Source organism: Eurytemora carolleeae, unplaced genomic scaffold (genome assembly GCF_000591075.1).
Source record: "Eurytemora carolleeae unplaced genomic scaffold, Eaff_2.0 scaffold709, whole genome shotgun sequence".
In the NCBI taxonomy this organism is placed as follows: domain Eukaryota; kingdom Metazoa; phylum Arthropoda; class Copepoda; order Calanoida; family Temoridae; genus Eurytemora; species Eurytemora carolleeae.
The window spans coordinates 2,650-24,073 of NW_019396606.1; the positions used below are offsets into that span (position 1 = coordinate 2,650).

General features: G+C 31.2%; 1 protein-coding gene and 2 long non-coding RNA genes across 3 annotated transcripts; 1 reads left to right on the plus strand and 2 right to left on the minus strand.

Moving 5' to 3' along the window:
- Positions 1 to 239: 239 nt before the first annotated feature.
- LOC111706204 (uncharacterized) lies at positions 240 to 9,289 on the plus strand (the record flags this gene model as incomplete). The annotated part of the gene is given in 8 exon segments (XM_023479003.1): positions 240 to 291; positions 2,219 to 2,293; positions 3,039 to 3,257; positions 4,158 to 4,268; positions 4,830 to 5,906; positions 6,010 to 6,713; positions 7,650 to 7,705; positions 8,762 to 9,289. Coding segments are annotated over 8 exon segments (2,353 nt in total), but the record flags the coding sequence as incomplete, so codon positions are not given.
- A 221-nt stretch (positions 9,290 to 9,510) lies between these two features.
- LOC111706205 (uncharacterized) lies at positions 9,511 to 11,259 on the minus strand. Its single transcript, XR_002766188.1, has 2 exons — positions 11,210 to 11,259; positions 9,511 to 10,852 (listed from the first exon to the last, which is right to left on the minus strand). It is a non-coding gene; the product is annotated as an uncharacterized LOC111706205 (long non-coding RNA).
- A 2,439-nt stretch (positions 11,260 to 13,698) lies between these two features.
- On the minus strand, positions 13,699 to 19,453 carry LOC111706206 (uncharacterized). The gene is made up of 6 exons (XR_002766189.1): positions 19,105 to 19,453; positions 18,583 to 18,736; positions 15,838 to 15,902; positions 14,742 to 14,834; positions 14,256 to 14,316; positions 13,699 to 13,767 (listed from the first exon to the last, which is right to left on the minus strand). It is a non-coding gene; the product is annotated as an uncharacterized LOC111706206 (long non-coding RNA).
- Between the last annotated feature and the right edge of the window lie 1,971 nt (positions 19,454 to 21,424).

The following is a 21,424-nucleotide window of genomic DNA, read 5'->3' on the forward strand; positions in this document are numbered from 1 at the left end:
TCTTGATCGGTTCAGTCGTTTTGACGTTTATTGGACGCAAACAGACAAACCAACACCCAAACAAGCAAAGTATATCTAATATATATACTATAGATTATATTTCTGATGCAGGGAAAAATGTACTCTTTGCAGATCTTCTGCTGCTCTGTCAACTTCGTTTTATAAAATATATCAAACAGATCTTCCGACGAAAAATAATTAAAATTTGTAACAAAAAATAATGTTTTAACATTTTCCAGACGTCAACTGGCCTCAGTTTTTGATTGGATCTCAGACACAGATGATGTCAAGGTAAAAACCTAAATTTTACTTAAAATCTTAAAAGTATTGGAGTTCTCATGGTAAAAACCTAAATTTTCCTCAAAAACCTTAAAAGTACTCAAGTTCTCATGGTAAAAACCTAAATTTTCCTTAAAATCTTAAAAGTACTGGAGTGTCATGGTAAAAACCTAAATTTTCCTTAAAATCTTAAAAGTACTAAAAACCTAAATTTTCCTTAAAATCTTAAAAGTATTGGAGTTGCCATGGTAAAAACCTAAATTTTCCTTAAAATCTTAAAAGTATTGGAGTTGCCATGGTTAAAATCCTAAATTTTCCTTAAAATCTTAAAAGTACTGGAGTTGCCATGGTTAAAAATCCTAAATGTTTCTTTAAATCTTAAAAGTACTGGAGTTGCCATGGTAAAAAACTTAAATTTTCCTTAAAATCCTATAAGTACTGGAGTTGCCATGGTAAAAACTTAAATTTTCCTTAAAATCCTATAAGTACTAGAGTTGCCATGGTAAAAAACTTAAATTTTCCTTAAAATCTTAAAAGTACTCGAGTTCTCATGGTAAAAACCTAAATTTTCCTTAAAATCTTAAAAGTACTGGAGTTACCATGGTAAAAACCTAAATTTTCCTTAAAATCTTAAAAGTATTGGAGTTGCCATGGTTAAAAATCCTAAATGTTTCTTTAAATCTTAAAAGTACTGGAGTTGTCATGGTAAAATCCTAAATTTTCCTTAAAATCTTAAAAGTACTGGAGTTGCCATGGTTAAAAATCCTAAATGTTTCTTTAAATCTTAAAAGTACTGGGGTTGTCATGGTAAAAACCTATATTTTCCTCAAAATCTTAAAAGTACTTGAGTTGTCATGGTAAAAACCTAAATGTACCTTAAAATATTAAAAGTACTGAAGTTGTCATGGTAAAAACCTAAATTTTCCTTAAAATCTTAAAAGTACTTGAGTTGTCATGGTAAAAACCTAAATTTTCCTTAAAAACCTTAAAAGTACTGGAGTGTCATGGTAAAAACCTAAATTTTCCTTAAAATCTTGAAAGTACTGGAGTGTCATGGTAAAATCCTAAATTTTCCTCAAAATCTTAAAAGTACTGAAGTTGTCATGGTCATGGTAAAAACCTAAATTTTCCTTAAAATCTTAAAAGTACTGGAGTTGTCATGGTAAAAACCTAAATTTTCCTCAAAATCTTGAAAGTACTGGAGTGTCATGGTAAAAACCTAAATTTTCCTCAAAATCTTAAAAGTACTGGAGCTGTCATGGTAAAAACCTAAATTTTCCTAAAAATCTTGAAAGTACTTGAGTGTCATGGTAAAAACCTAAATTTTCATTAAAATCTTAAAAGTACTGGAGTTGCCATTGTAAAAATCCTAAATGTTTCTTAAAATCTTAAAAGTACTGTAGTTGCCATGGTAAAATCCTAAATGTTTCTTAAAATCTAAAAAATACTTTACAGGATCTTAAGAGTGCAATAAAGCTTAATTAATTTTTAATTTCATCTTTCTTCGATGAAAAAGAAATATATATAGAAACATTTCATTATCTTTCCATTGCTTGAAATGAAAGATTATAAATTGTTACATTGAAAGATTTTTTCTGTAGAGGGTTTTTTCTTTCTTACAGTGAGACCCATAACGTTATGGAATGTGGATACGACGACATTGACCACAAAAGACCATACAAAGAAACGTACACATGAATTTGTCTTTATTTATTTTTAGAGAATTTTAATGTTGAGTCTTATTCTGATCAAATATCTAAATCCGCCATTTCCAACCATGAAAATCCATCAAACATATTTAACTAAACCTATTTTTTTGCAACTTATTCCTAAGCTCGAGTCTTAAATTAGTCTCAATGACAGCTTAGTCTTGAGTCTTATTTTACCCAAATTTTAAAATCGCAGACTCAAAAAGTTTATTTGAAATATATTTGTTTAGAATGAATGTCCAGACTGGTTTCTTGATTTTATGGAGTCGTACAAGGATGATCTAGTTGCTGAGATTACTGCTAAGGTATTAATCCAATTCTATATCTTCATCAATATTCATCTTTTTCACAAAAAATAAACTCGAAACTATTAAGCTTAGGGACCCACATTTTCCTGCTATTTGTTGTTCTATCCTTTTTTCCGTGAAAATATAAAAAAAAAAAAATTTATTTAAGTACAGTGTGTCCCACGAAACAAGACAGTTGGAGAATAGTTTAAAATGTCTTCTTCCATAATTTGTCAAGTTGTTTGTTGCCAAATAGAATGAAAATATATATTTTATGGCATCCATATTAAAGTAAAATTGATTTCCAAGTAAAATATATTTGAGTGCAGTTTTTTTGAACTAAATAAGCTGAAAAAAGTCTTTAATATATAATACAGTATATGGATGAAGACATTCAAAACTATTCACCAACTGTCATGTTTCGTGGGACACCCTGTAAGTAAATAGAAAACTATTCACCAACTGTCATGTTTCGTGGGACACCCTGTAAGTAAATAGAAAAAGATTCGGAGAAAAAGGAATTTAGATTTTCAGTTAAATTTGAAATCCTCAAGCAAACTTTAAATAGTTAAATAAAACTGATGATGTAAGGGTGAAATGTTGTGAAAGAATTTGTTATTTATAATCTCCTTCAATGATGAGTTTAACAAAAATTGTAGCACTATAATTAACGCAGTTGATTTTACCATATTCCGTCTAGCATGAACACAATTTCTATCTATATTTTGCTAAGGGACTAATAACGAATTTAATCTATGTTCAGGTTGTCCAGTCCCTTGGTGTAGTCTTAGATAACAAATTGTCAATACTTAACCCCGCCCAGGGTAGTTCCAGGGCCCAGGAGCAAACTAGAAGGTCCAGGGTCCAAGATCAAGAGAGAAGATTCAGGGCCCAAGAGCAGAATCGAAAGGAAAGGCTAAAGCAAATTCAACAGAGGAAAATGGAGATCTCAAAACCATCTGTAAAGCATGAAGAATTGCCAGTAAGTTCTGTTTAAAGGCTCGGACTGTTGTCTTAAACCTTAAACTGATCAATTATTCTGACTTAAAAAGTTTGATTTTTATTTATTCTGACTTAAAAAGTTTGATTTTTATTTATTCTGAATTTAAAAGTTTGATTTTTATTTCTTCTGAATTAAAAAGTTTGATTTTTATTTATTCTGATTTAAAAAGTTTGATTTTTGTTTATTCTGAATTAAAAAGTTTGATTTTTATTTCTTCTGAATTAAAAAGTTTGATTTTTATTTATTCTGAATTAAAAAGTTTGATTTTTGTTTATTCTGAATTAAAAAGTTTGATTTTTATTTATTCTGAGTTAAAAAGTTTGATTTTTATTTATTCTGAATTAAAAAGTTTGATTTTTGTTTATTCTGAATTAAAAAGTTTGATTTTTGTTTATTCTGAATTAAAAAGTTTGATTTTTAGGATTTCTCCATTGTGATAATTATACTTTATCAGACAAAGCTTTAAAGGGTAGTGCTGTGTTTTGTACATGCCACTTTATCAATAACTTTTGATGAGAAATAGTTAGATTTTCTAATATCTCACGGTTAAGGGCTGACAAAACTTATTCTCAGCTCGTTACATCGGTTATAAATCACATAATTAAAAGCTAAATTTTTCATTAAAGACGAATGTTGTCTGCAACTGCAGGCCTGTCATTTTTTTTGTATGGGTGAGGGGGGGAGGGTAGGCACTCCGTGTTATGCTAAGTGATGAAGGCGTGGGATTACAGCAGTGCACCCCCCCCTGCACTATATAAAAAGGGGGACAGTTTAGGCCCTGTATACTGCCTTATACTGGTTTTGACTGCATAAAAATAATCTATTCCAGAGAAAGAATATTTGTTTGTTTTTAATGAATGTAACACTAGTTATTTCTAGGGAAAGATGAAGATGAACCAGATTCTAAAGAGTACAGATGAAACCTTGAACAAAGAGGCTCTCAAATTGAAGAGAAGAAAGCACACGAAACATATTATGGAGATCACAAAAGTAATTGAAATAAATTGCCTATTCTTTTTAAAACAAATAATAACACGTAATACTTTTAAATGATTAAAAGGAATCTAATTATTTTTGCAAAAATCCAGATAAATAGAAAATCGGATTTAATTCTTTAAAAAATTGTTTAAGGGCCCATTCAATTAAAAAGGACCACTAACGATTCCCAACTTTTGTATAAAAATCTTTTTTAAAACTAGGTTTTACATCAATAATCTCTCGATGGTAATTTTGTTATCAGCACAACATAAAACGTATTATTAATAATTTGTTTTCCCTTGTAAATAAATGACATAAATGACATAAATTTCAAAAGAACTGGTTTCTAGCCAGAATGTTGAATGCTGAAATATATTTCATGAAATCCACGAAATAAATATGAACAGTTTTTTCTTTATAAAAAAATATGGTTATTTTGACAAAGGTTAAACGCAAATCTCAGACCCTGGGTGACATTTTTCTGCGATAAAATTGGACATTTTGTGTATTTTTAAATGGGTTAACAATCATTTTAAAGCATTACCTAAAACAAAACCAACTGTCTCTTTATAGGGGGATGAGAGGCTGCGAGAGTTGTCGAAGAGAACAGAGGCCACCAGGGAGAAAATGGTGAAGTTGGCCAGTAAGCTGGACAAGGCCGACATCAAGGACTTGACTATGGAGAACAAGGGGAAAAAGGAGATGAAGAAGACCAAGAAGGTTGAAGCAGAGGGTGTAAGAGGAGGAAGGAAGGATAGTATTGGGCATATAGAGAAGTCTAGGTGCAGAAAACCCCGAAGATCAAACAGGATTAAGAACAAAATCGAGGTGGGATTAGCAAAGAGAAGAGTTGCGAACCCAACCAAATCCGGCCCCAGCTCACCTTGCAAACTGGAGAAACAAGGCACTGTTACAGAAACACATGTTACTCAAATACATGTTAACTATCCCGTTACCAAGGTCACGGAATATCCAGTTACCCAGGTCAAAGATTATCCAATAACCAAGGTCATGGAATATCCAGTTACCAAGGTCATGGAATATCCTGTCAGCCAGGTAAAGGATTATCCAATTACCCAGGTCACGGAATATCCAATTACCCAGGTCACGGAATATCCAATTACCCAGGTCATGGAATATCCAGTTAGCAAGGTAACGGAATATCCCGTTACCAAGGTCATGGAATATCCAGTTACCCGGGTAAAGAATTATCCAGTTACCCCAGTTAAAGAATATCCAGTTACCCAGGTAAAAGAGTATCCAGTGTCTCCTATTCCTGAGTACCCCTTGAGACCTGAAGCTGCAATAAGTTCTATGAAAATAGTTTCTGGAGTTTCCAAGAAAGGAGTTGGATTATTCCCTTGCTATCCAACCTCTCCCAACACGAGCATCCTCACTCCGATATACTTCAAGCGCGCTGAGGACAATGCAGGAAACAACAGAGATCTGACCGTCAGCTACCAGGTGAAGGTTGATTCTATCTACCAAACCCAGGTACAGTTCATCAACTATCAACCCGGGATGGAAAGGAATCTTTGTCTCAAGCTGATTTCTGCCTCCGAAGGATTGACCGTTTTGAACCCGATACTGCCAATTTCCATCAAGGAGAACATTATCGCCAAGGATCAGTCTCTGCTATTCTCTTTCCAGGTTTGGGTATTAACATGAATGACAATAATAATTATACTAATAGACAATGGAAATCAAAATAGATTTTATCTGTTGAAAATAAAATTATTTTTAATATTTTCAGGGAGCTGAGACCGCTGGACTTAGTGAATGCTTTTATCAAGTTGAAGATATGTCAAGAGGAGCAATTATAAAACCAAGCACCAAACTTACTTTCAGGTTCTTGGCCAAACATGACGTAGTTCCTTCTCCTGGAGAGATAAAAGAGAAGGAGCAGGGGATAGAGCAGGAGAAGGCACAATATGAGGAGAAGAAGCAGGAAAATCAGGAGGAACAGGAGAAGCAAATTGAAGAAAAGGTTTTGAAGAACAATGAAGAAAAACAGCAGATAAAGGAAGAAAAACAAGACCAGGAAGGATCTGAAAAAAAAGAACAAGATGATGATGATGGTGATGCTGATGAAGATGAAGAAGAGGGTTCATGTGATGAAGATGATGATGATGACTCTGGTGAAAGTTCTTCGGGTGAAGAGGATGAGGATGAATCTGAAGAAGAAAATGATCAGTTTGCAAAGGAAGAAGATGAAGATGAGGTATTTAATGATGCTCTTGATCATGTTGACCTTGCTGTTCTTGTTCCTGCTGAAGAAAATTCCAAGGATGATTATGAACTTCTTGATTTTCACACTGATACAGTTAACGGAGCAGTCTGCCTTACACAGGACAAGCTTGCTCTGCTGAACCTGGAGGAGGAACTACTTGGTGTTTATGATGACCAGGACCTGGTTCATCTTCATGTTAGGTCTCCCTGCCGGTCAACACCGGACAGGTAATATTCAGATATTGTAATTTCAAGTGACCCTCAATTTATAAAGGTAGCATATCCTATTCACAAGTGTACCGTTTAAACATTTGTCTGATCAAGGATAAATTGAATGTGGGGGGGGGGGGTGTTTTCCACAGGCCCCTGTCGTCTTGTTCTTATAACTTCAAAACAATTCATACTAGAACGATCAAATTTCTTGACTTTTTTTTCAATTTTCATTGATTAAACTATAGATCTAAAATTTATGTTTTTAATTTGTTTTAAAACGTCCCTAGTACCCTAACCTAAACTCAGAAGTCAGGCCTTAAAAAGTTGGTCTTAGAACTTTGATTTTGTTTGCTTGAAATTGATGCACGTAGAGAATTATCTTTTTCTAACAATTACTTTTATGAATTTGTTCCACGCTGAGTATTATATTTTAAAATTGATAATAAACTACCCAAATTCACTCAAATATTTTTGTTTATTCTCGGTAAGTGGTAATAAATCTTTTTTATAGTCGTTTTCAATGTTGTAAAAACTGTCGTTTATTTCAAATGAAAATAGTACAAAAAAGAATACAAAATTTTAGATACAGTTGAAGATGAATATATCAATGCAATGAAGACTACTTTTTTAAAGTTTTATTGTTAACAAGATTTTTTCGAATTACAAGTTTACAAGTAATCAAAGATTCTCGATTTAAATCAAATCTAAATCCAAAGTCGTCTTTATCGTATAAATATAATCGTCTACCACTGTATTTCCAATAAAACATTTTAGTTTGTTAAAATTGTTTTATAATACTTAATTTGTTAAAAAATGTTTTATAATATCTACAGAGGTAACACTAAAAGAATAATTTTATTTCATAAAAAAGTATTGTTTTAATTATTGTTTGCCCTGTGTACTGAGCTGGAATATCATTATTTCAGATTTGTAATGCTAACTTTTTTTTAGCTCATGTGGAGACGGTTTTGAACGAATTGATGCACATGAACAATTCATACCCTTAGGTAACTGGTAAATAAATATTTTTTAATTTCCAATAATTCACATCTGTTTTTAAGAGTGAATTTTAATCTAAAAATAGTGAATTGGAATCAGTTTATAGCTTTTTTTAACATGACACTAAAAAACATCGAATTTTCAATGACCCAGAAGATACAAATTCTTATAATAGATTAGCAATAATTCACATCTCTATATTTGAAAGGTGAATTTTAAAGTAAAACTATACTGATATGGAATCAGTTTAATTTTTTCTTACAAATGCCCATTACCCCATGGTTAGGGTTGTTAATAGTTTTTGAAAACTATCGTTAAACGATCGTTTTCAAAAACGATCGTTTTGTTTTCGGAAAAAACGATCATTTTAAAAAACGAATCACTCGTTTTGAACTTTTAAAAAAAGAATAACGATTGCTTTAAAAAACGATAGCAAAAAAGATTTGCGACAATTTTTATACGATTGTTTTTAAAAAACGATCGCTTTTGAGAAACGATCGATTTTATAAGAACGAATTTATTGACAATTATGTTAACGATCGTTAACGAAGGTTTGTCGTTAACTATTGTTAACCAAAAGACGATTTTTATAAAAACGATCCTTAACAAAACGACGAGTTTTATAAAAACGATTGTTTTATAAAAACGCTCATTTTAAAAACGACCATTTTTAAAAATTGAACTTTTTAAAAATACGATTGTTTCCTTTTCAATTTTTCGTCGTCGTTTTCGTAACGAAACGATCGTTTAAAAAAAAAATGAAACGTTAATATCCCTACCCATGGCACAACAAAAAAAACGTCAATGACCCATTGGATACATATTTTTAATTTCAATAATTGAAAGGTAAATTTCAAACTAAAACTAGAGAATCAGTTTAGTTTTTTTTTCAATTACCATAACGCAAAAAAACATCGAATTTTTAATAACCCATTAGATCATATTTTAAAATATCTTATCTTAATAATTGTTGCCCAGAAGAAGATATGAAAAGATATCGTTTAAAATATTAATCACTTAAAATTTTGTTTTCAGAACCTTTAAATACCATTTTATGTTTTTAGATGAGCTGGGGGTACTTGTAGATATCACAGGAAAGGAGATAAAAAACAAACAAGATTAAAACTAAAAATAAAAATAAATCTCTTAAACCCAGACATACCTAGTTAGAATATAGATTAGACAAAGTGTGTTATATCTCGTTTAAGAATAATGTAATCTCTGTTTTGTACTTTACTCGCCTCAAGCTAGAATTTTTAAATCGTTTTAAATTTGCAACCTGATGTCGCAGAACTTAGCTATTTCTAACGATGACTAATTGCATGATCTAGCAAAAAAATCAAAGTTTGAAACATCAAGGGTTGCAAAGATATAAGGATAAGAACATTGGAGTTTGAGGAAAGTAGTAATCAGTTCATTTGTTTTTGGAAAACTTTTATTTTTGTTTAAATTTAATTTTTGTTGACAAATTTATTGACTTTTGTGATTGTGTTTATCATTTTGTTTAACATGATTGTAAGATGTAAATAATCTCAATTTATTCACAAAATCTCTGTATTGCCTATAAACTACAATATACACTGCATCTTTAATATTATCTACGTGATATATATTATTTAATTTACAATGGACGAAAAATTTACAAAAAAAAATATAAGTGTTCTTTTGTTAGTTTTAAGCATTGCAATGTGACATTTTTTTAAGACAAAAAATAATTGCTCACTTTATTGTTTAAAATCATACTTTTATTTGAAATAAATTTCGTTTACGTAAACGTGCGTTTTATTGTTTCTCTGAAGTAAAGAAAGAAGTCTTAGATCTTTCAAGTTTATTATCTATAATTGACAAGACAGAAAAGATTTATATCAGTTTTAGATTAGATTTTGTTTTTACAGAATTGTATTTTTTTCAAATGCCACCCCGGGTATGGAAGTGTGTACACTGGTAAACATCCTCTCAGTAAAAATATTACAATGAGAACCAGAAACTCCGGAATAGGAAGACGACTGCTAGACTCTAGTTATGACTTAAAATATTCCAATTAGCTTAAGTACAGATTTATTAAGTGTAAGTAGAACTATTTGCCTTGTAACCACTTACAATAGACTTAAGTATTGCTGAAGCAATGCAGGTGCACAGGGTTTTTCATTTTAAGACTAAATTAACCAGCTGAACGGAATAGTTTACATTTGAGATATTGCTTTTAACTATTTTTCTAAAGATTAAGAATAGTTAACAGTCTCTCTCAAAAACTAAATTAATCTCCTGAGTTCATGGTTTTGAAAAAAATTCTGAAGAAATTGTAAGATGGTCATTTAAATACATCCCATTCAAACCAATATATGATAAATAAACAAGTCATCAAAAATACACAAAATACCAAAAATTTTGAATTTGACTTGTAGAGATCGTTTTAAAATCTAGTTTTAAACATTCATGGTTTTCTGGTTGTAAAGGCGCTCTGAAATAATCTGACATGTTTATTAGAGAGCAAAATACAAATTTAGTTTTTAATACATTACGCAACACTTCTTATTTGACCTGAGCTGAAAACTTTAGAATGGGATATCCTTAATCCTGATCGATAAATCTGATTTTCCAATGTACACACTTTTGATTTTCTTCATAATCCTCTGTTTTGGATACCCCACTGTATACAAGTTACGTTTGATAACAATTACAGATTTGATGCTTTATCGATTGGACTAATATCCGATAGAACTAAAGTCAGCTAGGTTCACAAACCGGCTTTTAGAGCATTTGAACAAATATTATATCACGTTTAAATGAACTTATTAAACAAACACATTTTATTACATTTGTGAACTATAGTAATTTTGAACGTTAGTTTTAATAAACATTAATCCAAAACTTACGTTCGATCGTTAGTTCAATTGATATGACGACATCAACGCCAGTTAAAGAGCGTCTTAAATATGACACGCTGAGTGGTTGAATTTTAAGCTTCTTTTTTTGATATCGAATGCGTGTTAACCTAATCTCAGGCTTAGTGAAAGTTTTCAGCTATGAAAATAAACCAAACGATTAAAAATACTGAGGGTTTCCAGCAGTGTGTGTTTTCAAGGGAGAAGTCTGTTTATTTTCCGGAATAGTGTCTCGTATATTTCCTCCAGATATTCTAGATTCTTCTTTACCTAGTAAAAACAATAGAAACACTCAGATATAAGGTTACGTCACAACATTTATTTAAGTCGATGCTAACCAGAACAAGAAAACAAAACCATACCCCATTTAATCCAAAAGTTATACCATTATGGATTTCTTATAATATCATAAGAATAGAAGTTATAAATTTTAAATGTTATTCATCTAATGCAACACAAGAAATTTCTTAAAGGGATTAACCCTTCCCTTTCCCTTCATTTCAAAGGAACTGAGTTTTTGTTACAAACTCAAATTTGTTATCCCTATATCTTTGAAACTTGGAGGTATATTTTTTTTATTCACTAAAGTCAAAAAAAAACTTTTAAGTATCATTTTGAATTGTTTACCTTGACCAAGTTTACATCTATTTTCACCATTCTGCTGCGCATATCAACCTGGTATTATTTAATTAAACAATTTTTATAAAGATTTATCCTATCAAATTTTAAACTGAAAATCCAGGACGTTAAAACATGTAAATCCAGGAAAACAGAAATATTTTAGATAAATGGAATAGCTCTGTGAGTAGGGTTTTCACGAAATAACCATATTTTATTGCGCAAAATTTGCGTATTTTTCGCGCAAATATTGTATTTTCGAACTTTTGCGCATGAAGCGCAGTGTTTTTTTGCGAGTTTTTGTGCATTGTTTTGCGTAATTTGCGCAAAACGTAAATTTTTACGTAAAACATGTTATTGAAAATTGGCCAAAATTGACATTTTCCACACAGAATCAAACAACTGAAGGTTTATTCTATTATGTCTATACAAAAAATTATGATTGCTGCTCTCGATTTGTTACTTTTAGTCACAAAATCTTCACATTGAGGGACAAAAACTAATAAAACAGAAATTAGAAATTTGAAAGTTGAAAGTTGAAATTTATGATGTCTGAATCTTTGTGTGGTGTTAAACTTTGATATTACAAAGTTTTACTACTTCTAGTCGAATGCATATGATTGAAATATCAAAGTTTGACTACATCTAGTCGAATGCATATGATTGAAATATNGGGGGGGGGCTGGCCATGTACATTAAAATGCAAGTTTTTTTATCATTCTTATTACTTTTTTACCCAATAAAAGATTTCCCCCAATGGAGCGAAAAAAACACTAAAAGAAATGATGCTTTCGCCGCGCTCGTATACATTACATCATACATTTCTCCGTCCTCGTATACATGATATCTCGGGAAAATGAGTTTGAAAAGGGGAAATCATTTATAAAGAACATATGTTCCCCTAATAGTTGTAAAGAAAGTATTAATAAGTTCAAAATTTCCATCTTTTTGTTTGAAATTTTAAGAATTTTTATCCATTTTACCCGCATAATATAAATTGATATCGCGTATTCGTTGTTTTAATACGGTGGTAGGCGATTATATCAATACAATGAAGACGAATTCTGATTTCAATTTTTATTTATATATGAGGCTTTTAAACAGGATGAATACACAAAAAACATGGAAAAAAGAGAAGCTGTCAATTAAGAAAAGCTTCTCTGTAATTACATTTAAGCTTGTAATTAAAAACACCATGTTTACAATTAAAACAAAAATGTCGTCTTCATTATATTGATATTATCGCTTACCACCTGATGTATTTCAAATGTTGTTGAATATAAATGCTTTTGAACACTTTTCACGAAATAACCATATTTTATTGCGCAAAATTTGCGTATTTTTCGCGCAAATATTGTATTTTCGAACTTTTGCGCATGAAGCGCAGTGTTTTTTTGCGAGTTTTTGTGCATTGTTTTGCGTAATTTGCGCAAAACGTAAATTTTTACGTAAAACATGTTATTGAAAATTGGCCAAAATTGACATTTTCCACACAGAATCAAACAACTGAAGGTTTATTCTATTATGTCTATACAAAAAATTATGATTGCTGCTCTCGATTTGTTACTTTTAGTCACAAAATCTTCACATTGAGGGACAAAAACTAATAAAACAGAAATTAGAAATTTGAAAGTTGAAAGTTGAAATTTATGATGTCTGAATCTTTGTGTGGTGTTAAACTTTGATATTACAAAGTTTTACTACTTCTAGTCGAATGCATATGATTGAAATATCAAAGTTTGACTACATCTAGTCGAATGCATATGATTGAAATATCAAAGGTGTATACCCACTGAGATAAAGACAGCACTGAAACTTAGTCATCAAATTTGGGTACACAGTCTCGACTTTGAAGTGTCGCACCTCCTTGGTCTTTGTATTTACCTCACCAACTCATTGATACTTTTTATATAGGCCTGGACATAGTTTACAGGGAAGTTAATGGAATTTTACTTAAAGGGAGTGTTCGGGAAAAATGAAAGGGGGTATAGGCTTAATGCGATAAAAAAGCGCTTTTGATCGCTACTAATCTTACTTCTATCTGCTGCGTCTATAAGGAGAAAATTGATAAANCTTCATTATATTGATATTATCGCTTACCACCTGATGTATTTCAAATGTTGTTGAATATAAATGCTTTTGAACACTTTTAATTTTTCAATTTTTCAATTTTTTTCTTAAAATTTTAAGCAACCCTTCTCCATGCAAAGATGGCAATGTCCGATTTATTACGGCACCCTTAAAAGCTTTGTCTGATCAAGTGTGAAATAGATATCCATGGTTTTTGTTTCTTGCGTTTAAGAAGTGGAGAAAATCACAGAAATAAACACTGTTCTATAAGTCTATAAAAACCCATGTTATATTCCCTTTTTGTGATTACTGATTAGATTAAGGTTTCAAGGGTACCGTTGTAAATTGGACATTTTCATCTTTGCATGGACTATGTAGGGCCACTTGAAATTAAACCTGTCTGGTTAAGCAAGAATTCTAATGATTACCGTTTTGACAAATAGAACATTGTAAAGGTTTAGCATTCTTTTGAAAGAAACATCTTCTTTTATCCATCCCTAGGAAAAAATAAAGGATATAAAACATCTCAAGCTAGGCCTAGAGCTCGGCGTTGCAATGGCATAGTTCATCCAGACGGTTAGTCGGGCTTGAGTGCCCGGCGTTGCCCATAAATTTAATTGCTGTTTCTCTAAAGCAGGGGCTCAGATAGAGGTTTTGTGTCCATGCACTAGAGAGTTCCTTTAATGCGAACTCATTGATTTCTCTAAAAATATAAAATTCTTACTAGGTTGGGAACCCAGTGTTTGCCAGGTTACTCATTGTTACTCCCGCCGTTTACCCGAACTTAGTCTTGAATTACGATTTTAGCTATTCTTCCCTGAATTTTCAACTTAGAATCTCAAAACCAAGCTAAGAACATGCCCGTGGTTCTCCCGAGGTCCCCAATCAAATTAGAGGCAAATCAGTCCAGGGGTGCATCAGTTATGATTTGACATACAAAAAACACACAAACAAGGAAAGATTACTACTTTATATAATTGTTTACCTGGCGGTACCGGATAGAACCCGGAATCTGGATCCGAGGGGGCAGTGTTCGGATCCGCAATCTAAAAATATAATATATTTTTTCCTATATGATCTATTTATAGTTCTTCTGTAATTTTATTGTATCCTATGTATTTTCTGTAACTATTTTAAAAAAATAATATTAAAAAAACCCCAGCAAACTCAAATATAAACTCCCACAGTTTATCTGAAGAAAGTTAAAAACAAGAAATTTAACATTATGTCGGCAATAAATAGTAAAAACATGTAAAAATGCATTTTTTTTTTGGCATGGACGGTCACTTAAAAGTAGTACGCTTGAAGTCCCTTTCAAAGTTTAAAATTATTGTTTTCTAAATTGTTCATATTCTATTTTCAAAAGTTTGCGCTTCATATTTTCTAGTTTAGTTGATGCGCCAAGGGCATTTAAACCTTCTGAGCTTCATATAATTCTTCAAAATTAAACTAAATGTTTATAAATAATAACCTTTAGTATTTTTTGTTTTATGTCCTTCTCTGCAATAGTTTGATCTGTTTGTAGTTTTACACTCTTCCTGCACTTTCTCCTCCTCCTTGTCGTCTATAGAAAATATCATGGTTTAAAATATAATATGGAATAATGGAACCGAGTTTTTTTTGCAACAAACTCACTTTTTAAATTTCACTCTAAAGGTTTTTAATCTAAATCAAAGTCGTCGTCGTCGTCGTCGTATATAGCAATATAAAAAAGACGACTTTCGGTTTCAATTTCGATTTCCACTAAGCTTTTTAACATATGATGTTAAGTTGTTAACACAGCGAAACTGCCAATTAACAGCTTCTCTTTGTTGACATGTTCACTTGAAAAAGGTCGAATTTAAAACTTAATTAGAAACTTCGTCTTCATTGTATTGATATAAACGCCGAACGCTGTAGTTTAAAACATCAAAGGTCTGCGACATTAGTTTGCAAATATAAACATTGAGAATCAAAAAACTTTGGAATAGGATGACGACTTTTAGGCTCGAATTATGAATTCAGTGTAAACAGACCCATTTCACTGAATAAGTAATTTTATAAGTCACTGGTGTAACTATTTGCTTTGTAATTACATCAAATACACTTTACTATTGATTTACTGCTGTCTTCCTAATTCCACAGTTTTCATTGTAGGGAATACAAAATTTGAATTTGTGGTCAAGAACTCAGTTTCTTTATTGGACATCAGAAATCTTTGAAATGAGAAGAAATTTCGAAAATTATTGATACGATATATTAACTGTTCAAGTGATTAAACATTGGTCACTTCTACACGTTCTGTATTGACTTACTAAATTTCCATTCTAAATTACTCAACTGTACAACTGCATGCATAAATTGCATATTAATGGAGCTGTCGACGATAGACGACGATATTGTCAACAATGCTACTCAGATTGAAAAAATGAAAGAGAACCGTAGTGAATCGAGCATGGAACTCTCCAAAATTAAGGTTATCGAAATTACAATGCATCAGTTCCTAATTATTATGAATGTTTGTTATTCTGTGTGCGTGTGTGAAAATACATAATTAAGCATGTACTGAATTAATATTAAAAACTAACTTTGAAAGTTATTTGTTTTGTAATTAGTTTTGTTGCCTCATCCTCTCCTTCTTCTTCAGACCATTCTAAACATTTTTACGTAATATTGTAGCTTTAAAGGAACACTTGCAGTAATCTTACATTTATACCACAACATACTCAGGGACACTTGCAGTATTCCAACATTTATAACACAACATAGTAAGGGACACTTGCAGTAATTTTACATTTATAACACAACATACTAAGGGACACTTGCAGTAATCATACATTTAAAACACAACATACTAAGTGACACTTGCAGTATTCCAACATTTATAACACAACATACTAAGGGACACTTGCAGTATTCCAACATTTATAACACAACATACCAAGGGACACTTGCAGTAATCTTACATTTATAACACAACATACTAAGGGACACTTGCAGTAATCATACATTTATAACACAACATACTAAGGGACACTTGCAGTAATCTTACATTTATTATACACCATACTAAGGGACACTTGCAGTAATTTTACATTTATAACACAACATACTAAGGGACACTTGCAGTAATCTTACATTTATAACACAACATACTAAGGGACACTTGCAGTAATCTTACATTTATAACACAACATACTGAGGGACACTTACAGTAATCTAAAATTTATAATACAACATACTAAGTAACACTTGCAGTAATCTTACATTTATAATACAACATACTAAGGGACACTTGCAGTAATCTTACATTTATAATACAACATACTAAGGGACACTTACAGTAATCTTACATTTATAACACAACATACTAAGGAACACTTGCAGTAATCTTACATTTATAACACAACATACTAAGTGACACTTGCAGTAATCTTACATTTATAATACAACATACTAATGGACACTTGCAGTAATCTTACATTTATAATACAACATACTAAGGGACACTTGCAGTGATCTTACATTTACAATACACCATACTAAGGGACACTTGCAGTAATCTTACATTTATAACACAACATACTATAGGGACACTTGCAGTAATCTTACATTTATAATACAATATACTAAGTTAGTGGGGTAGGTAAAATAGGCCTATGATAGACCGGGTACTGTAAAAGTCTTGGCGCACCATGAAAGTTGAAACCGAGCCGGCATAGGATAAGGTCGGGCCGGAACTTGCCGCGGGTACCTAAAGGCTGGTGTTACAAGGGCTCGGACCGGTTCTAATTCAAATTGACCCTAGTCCACCGTGATGAAGGTATACTTCACACCCCTCATGTAATTTAAGATTTTAATGAAAACACATTTTTACATGTTACTGGGACAACCAGCATGATTTTAAATTTTAAAAAGAACCTTCAACTTATTTTTACTGCGAACCAAGACCTGCACTTACCCAAAAGTCTAGCAGCATTTTGCCAATTACTCATTTTAAATTTAAACTAGAAACAAATGTGCGTTGTAGTTTTAAAATGTATATGCCCAGGGCTACAAAAAAGTGATATGGGGAACCAAAAGCCAAGGCGTTGTGACGCCTTATTCATGATGAATAACTTTCAGAGTTGTCTAGACAATGACATCAGTGCAGTGTTTTATATTTGTATTGGGACTAATAACATAATTTAACATTTAATTTAAAGAACTCATCATAACTAAACTTGCAATTTATAGGGACTTATAACCTAATTTTACATTTGAAAAGGGACACGCTTTTACATATAGTGTAGAGACTGTTGACATTATTTTTTAGTTGTATAAGGAAAAATAACATTAATTTTCCTTAACGGAACAAAAAACTTAATTTTAAAAGGGACTTATAACGTAGTTTTATATTTCTAAAAAGGGACCAATTACGTAATTCTAATTTTAAAAAGGAACTTAAAGGAACTTTAGTTTCTCCGGCTCCTCTGGGATATCCTTGTTTTCAGATTGGTTGCGTATTTGTTAAATATGATCTGTTTAACACCACTATACGAATCTTATACAAAAATCGTACATATATACGTTTTGGTATAATTTTGACAGTTTTATATCAATTTCTCGAGACAGGAATATCAGATAGATGTCATATAGGTATTGTTTTACTCCTAGATTCTTAGGTTTCAGCCTATACCCCCTTTTATTTTTCAAAAGGACCTAGAACGTAATTTTACATTTTTACAAAGGGACCAAGAACATAATTTTACAATTTTAAAGGAACCAAGAACGTAATTTTACATTTCTAAAGGGACCAAGAACGTAATTTTACATTTCTAAAGGGACCAAGAACATAATTTTACATTTTTAAAGGAACCGAGAACGTAATTTTACATTTTTACAAAGGGACCAAGAACGTAATTTTACATTTTTAAAGGGACCGAGAACGTAATTTTACATTTTTACAAAGGGACCAAGAACGTAATTTTACATTTTTAAAGGGACCGAGAACGTAATTTTACATTTTTACAAAGGGACCAAGAACGTAATTTTACATTTTTAAAGGGACCGAGAACGTAATTTTACATTTTTACAAAGGGACCAAGAACGTAATTTTACATTTTTAAAGGGACCGAGAACGTAATTTTACATTTTTACAAAGGGACCAAGAACGTAATTTTACATTTTTAAAGGGACCAAGAACGTAATTTTACATTTTGTAATGGACCAAGAACATAATTTTACATTTTTAAAGGGACCTAGAACGTAATTCTACATTTCTAAAAAGGGACAAAGAACTTAATTTTTCATTTTTAAAGGGACTAGTAATGTATTTTTATTCAGCCCTATACCTGAATTAACATACTCCTCCAACTGAAATGGATTTTCTGCTTGTTGAGAGAGTTTTGTCTGAGTTTCTATGTTTAGAATACTTTCCGCTTTCTCTTCACAATTCTTCTTCTTTTTCCATTTCTTCTTCTTCTTTGTCTTACTTTTTATCTTAATCTCAACATACAAGTTTTCTATTCTTTAATCTACATTCTTATAGTTTTCCAGCTTTAAACATTATTAGAAATTGTTTAAATTTTTCTAAAATCCTTTTAAAGAAAATTACATATTGTTAGACCAATTTTCTTGCCAAGGAAGGGAAATTTTTGTTTTTAGATTTAAAGTGATAAATCAAGTGGTTTTATAATCATGTTAGTTTTAACTGGGTATTTCTAGGTAAATGTCTATTGTTTAGTGTAGTTTCATTATTTCTGATTATTTTTTAGTTACAATATAATTTCCCAAAATCATACTGCTGTCCTTCAATTATCATTATTGGAAATATGTGTACACCCCCTTTCCCTGTAAAATAAAGGAAATCTAACCTTGTTCTTGCGTTCTGTAGATGACGCAGATGTTTCTCTTTGTTTTGATTTTTTCCTCTTTTTCCTCTTCAATCTTTACAGGGTTAAACATTAAAATATAATAAGATCAAGAAATACTTGGTACAGAGTCAATAACTTATAATATAGTGAACACATAAAACATACTAGTACTGGGTGGTCCATTTCAGATACAGGATTAAATACAGGGTGTCCCACATCATATAAGATCGTAAATCGGTCTAAATTACGATTTTCGGGACCTATAATCAGATAATTTAAGGAGAATGAATAATTTTGAAAATTTGAATAAAGCTATTGTAAGAATTTTATTGTGGAAAATGCTAGGTTTTTCGAGTATTATGATTTTTTTTAGCGTTAAAACTTGGAGATAATCTAAAATATGATAGGGGACGCTCTGTACATAAAGTATTTTATGGAGTTAATCAATATAAAGATGTTTCTTTAGATTTAAAGAGAGTTCTAGAATGTGGCCTGCAAACATTTTGACAATTTTTAATTTATTAATTTTTTCATGAACGTAAACAAACAACTGAATGTACTGCATGCAGCATAAAATCCTTTGTTTACAATCCATATTTAACGATGTGTCTACACCAACTCTATACTAACATTCTATTATTTACATTCAACCACCCTCAAGAAACATATTGCGATGTACACAATCGACCACCCTATCAATTTTTGTATAGGATGGTTGGTTGTGTACATCTGAGGGGATTATGAGATAAGCTTTAACTCTTCGTTTCCTTTCTCAATAGTTAAAGGGACTGTAAGCGTAATTTCAAGTTGATCTCTATGCAAAAATGGCGATGCTTGATTCACAACGGTACCCTTGAAACCTTTATCTGATCAATAATGTGGAAGATATTGTAGTTTTTATAGGTTTAAAAATGTTGAATTCCTTCATGTTTTCCTGTAATCGAAATGCGCAACCTTCTGTAGAGAAACCACAATATAAACAATGATATCTAATGCATACTTAATGAGACAAAGCTTATAAGGGTAACGATATATATCTTTCATTGGAGCTCACTTGAAATTACGCTTACAGTCCCTTTAAACATTAACAAATTACTGTACAGAACCTTTATATAATATTCAGTGCTAGGTGATTTATAATTATTGATAAATTTCAATTTTAAAATAAATAAAAAAATAAAATTTGCCTTCTTTCTCCTTCTTTTTGTGAAGTACTACTTAAACTCATTTTTCTTATCTCCAGGCATAATTTTCTTTCTCTTGATTCATCTTCCTTTTTTAGTGCTTGGTTGATGAAATTCACCTAAAATAAGTGATGGCCTAAACAAGTTTTGTATTTTTTTTGTTTTTAATTATAAAACGTTAATATTCTTAGTTATCCTCAATACTTTTCCTAAAACTGTTTTTAGGGATTTTAAAGTTATGTCATAGTTCTAAATTTCGAATTAAGAACATTATTTATTCTCTTTTTCTTTGGTTAACGGTAGGACCATTTTTGAGATAAAGCCGAAAGAAAATTTTACAAACACGCTAAATTTTGAATGTTAACAGGCGAATTTTTGTCGAAAAATATTCTTGGAAACATATCAGTGAAAAAATGTTAGAACGGTGGAGTTTTCAAATATATACTAGTTTTAAAATTCCCTTATTTTACATAGAGTTTCTAATTGATAAATAATTTACAATTATCATGCACTTTGTTTCAGATTTTTTCTTGAAATTAATTTTCAAATTTGATTTTTTCTTCACTTTTTTGTAAGGGACTGTGAGGGACTGTAAGGGACTGAAAGGGACTGTATGGGACTGTGATGGACTGTAAGGGACTGCAAGGTACTGTAAGGGACTAGCTGTGAGGGTCTGTAAGGGACTGTAAGGGGCTGTAAGGGAAAAATAAACAAATTAGATGTTCACGTTTCTCTGAAAAAGCGACTTTGCTTGTCAAAACAATGGAAAAATTCATAAATAAACACTTTTTGAGTTATCTTCCACTTTTTCAGATAAAGGTTTCAAGGTTACCGAATTGTAAGTCTGGTATTGCTATATCTTTTCATGGAGGGCAACCTAAAATTACACTTTTTAATCATTACAAAAATTTATTGTGTTGATCTTTTATTGCAGATTATTGGAAACCTGTGATGTCTTAGGTTTGTTGACAGATATTTCACTAACGGCTGAGGATCGTCTTGAACAAATACTACCAGATTTTAACCAATATTATTTTATAAGAAATTCTGCAAACATTTTTGCAAAACATTGAAAATTAAGCTATTTCTTGCAAAGACCGTTATGAAAGATTTCAAGTGAGTTGTAAGAAGGGGTG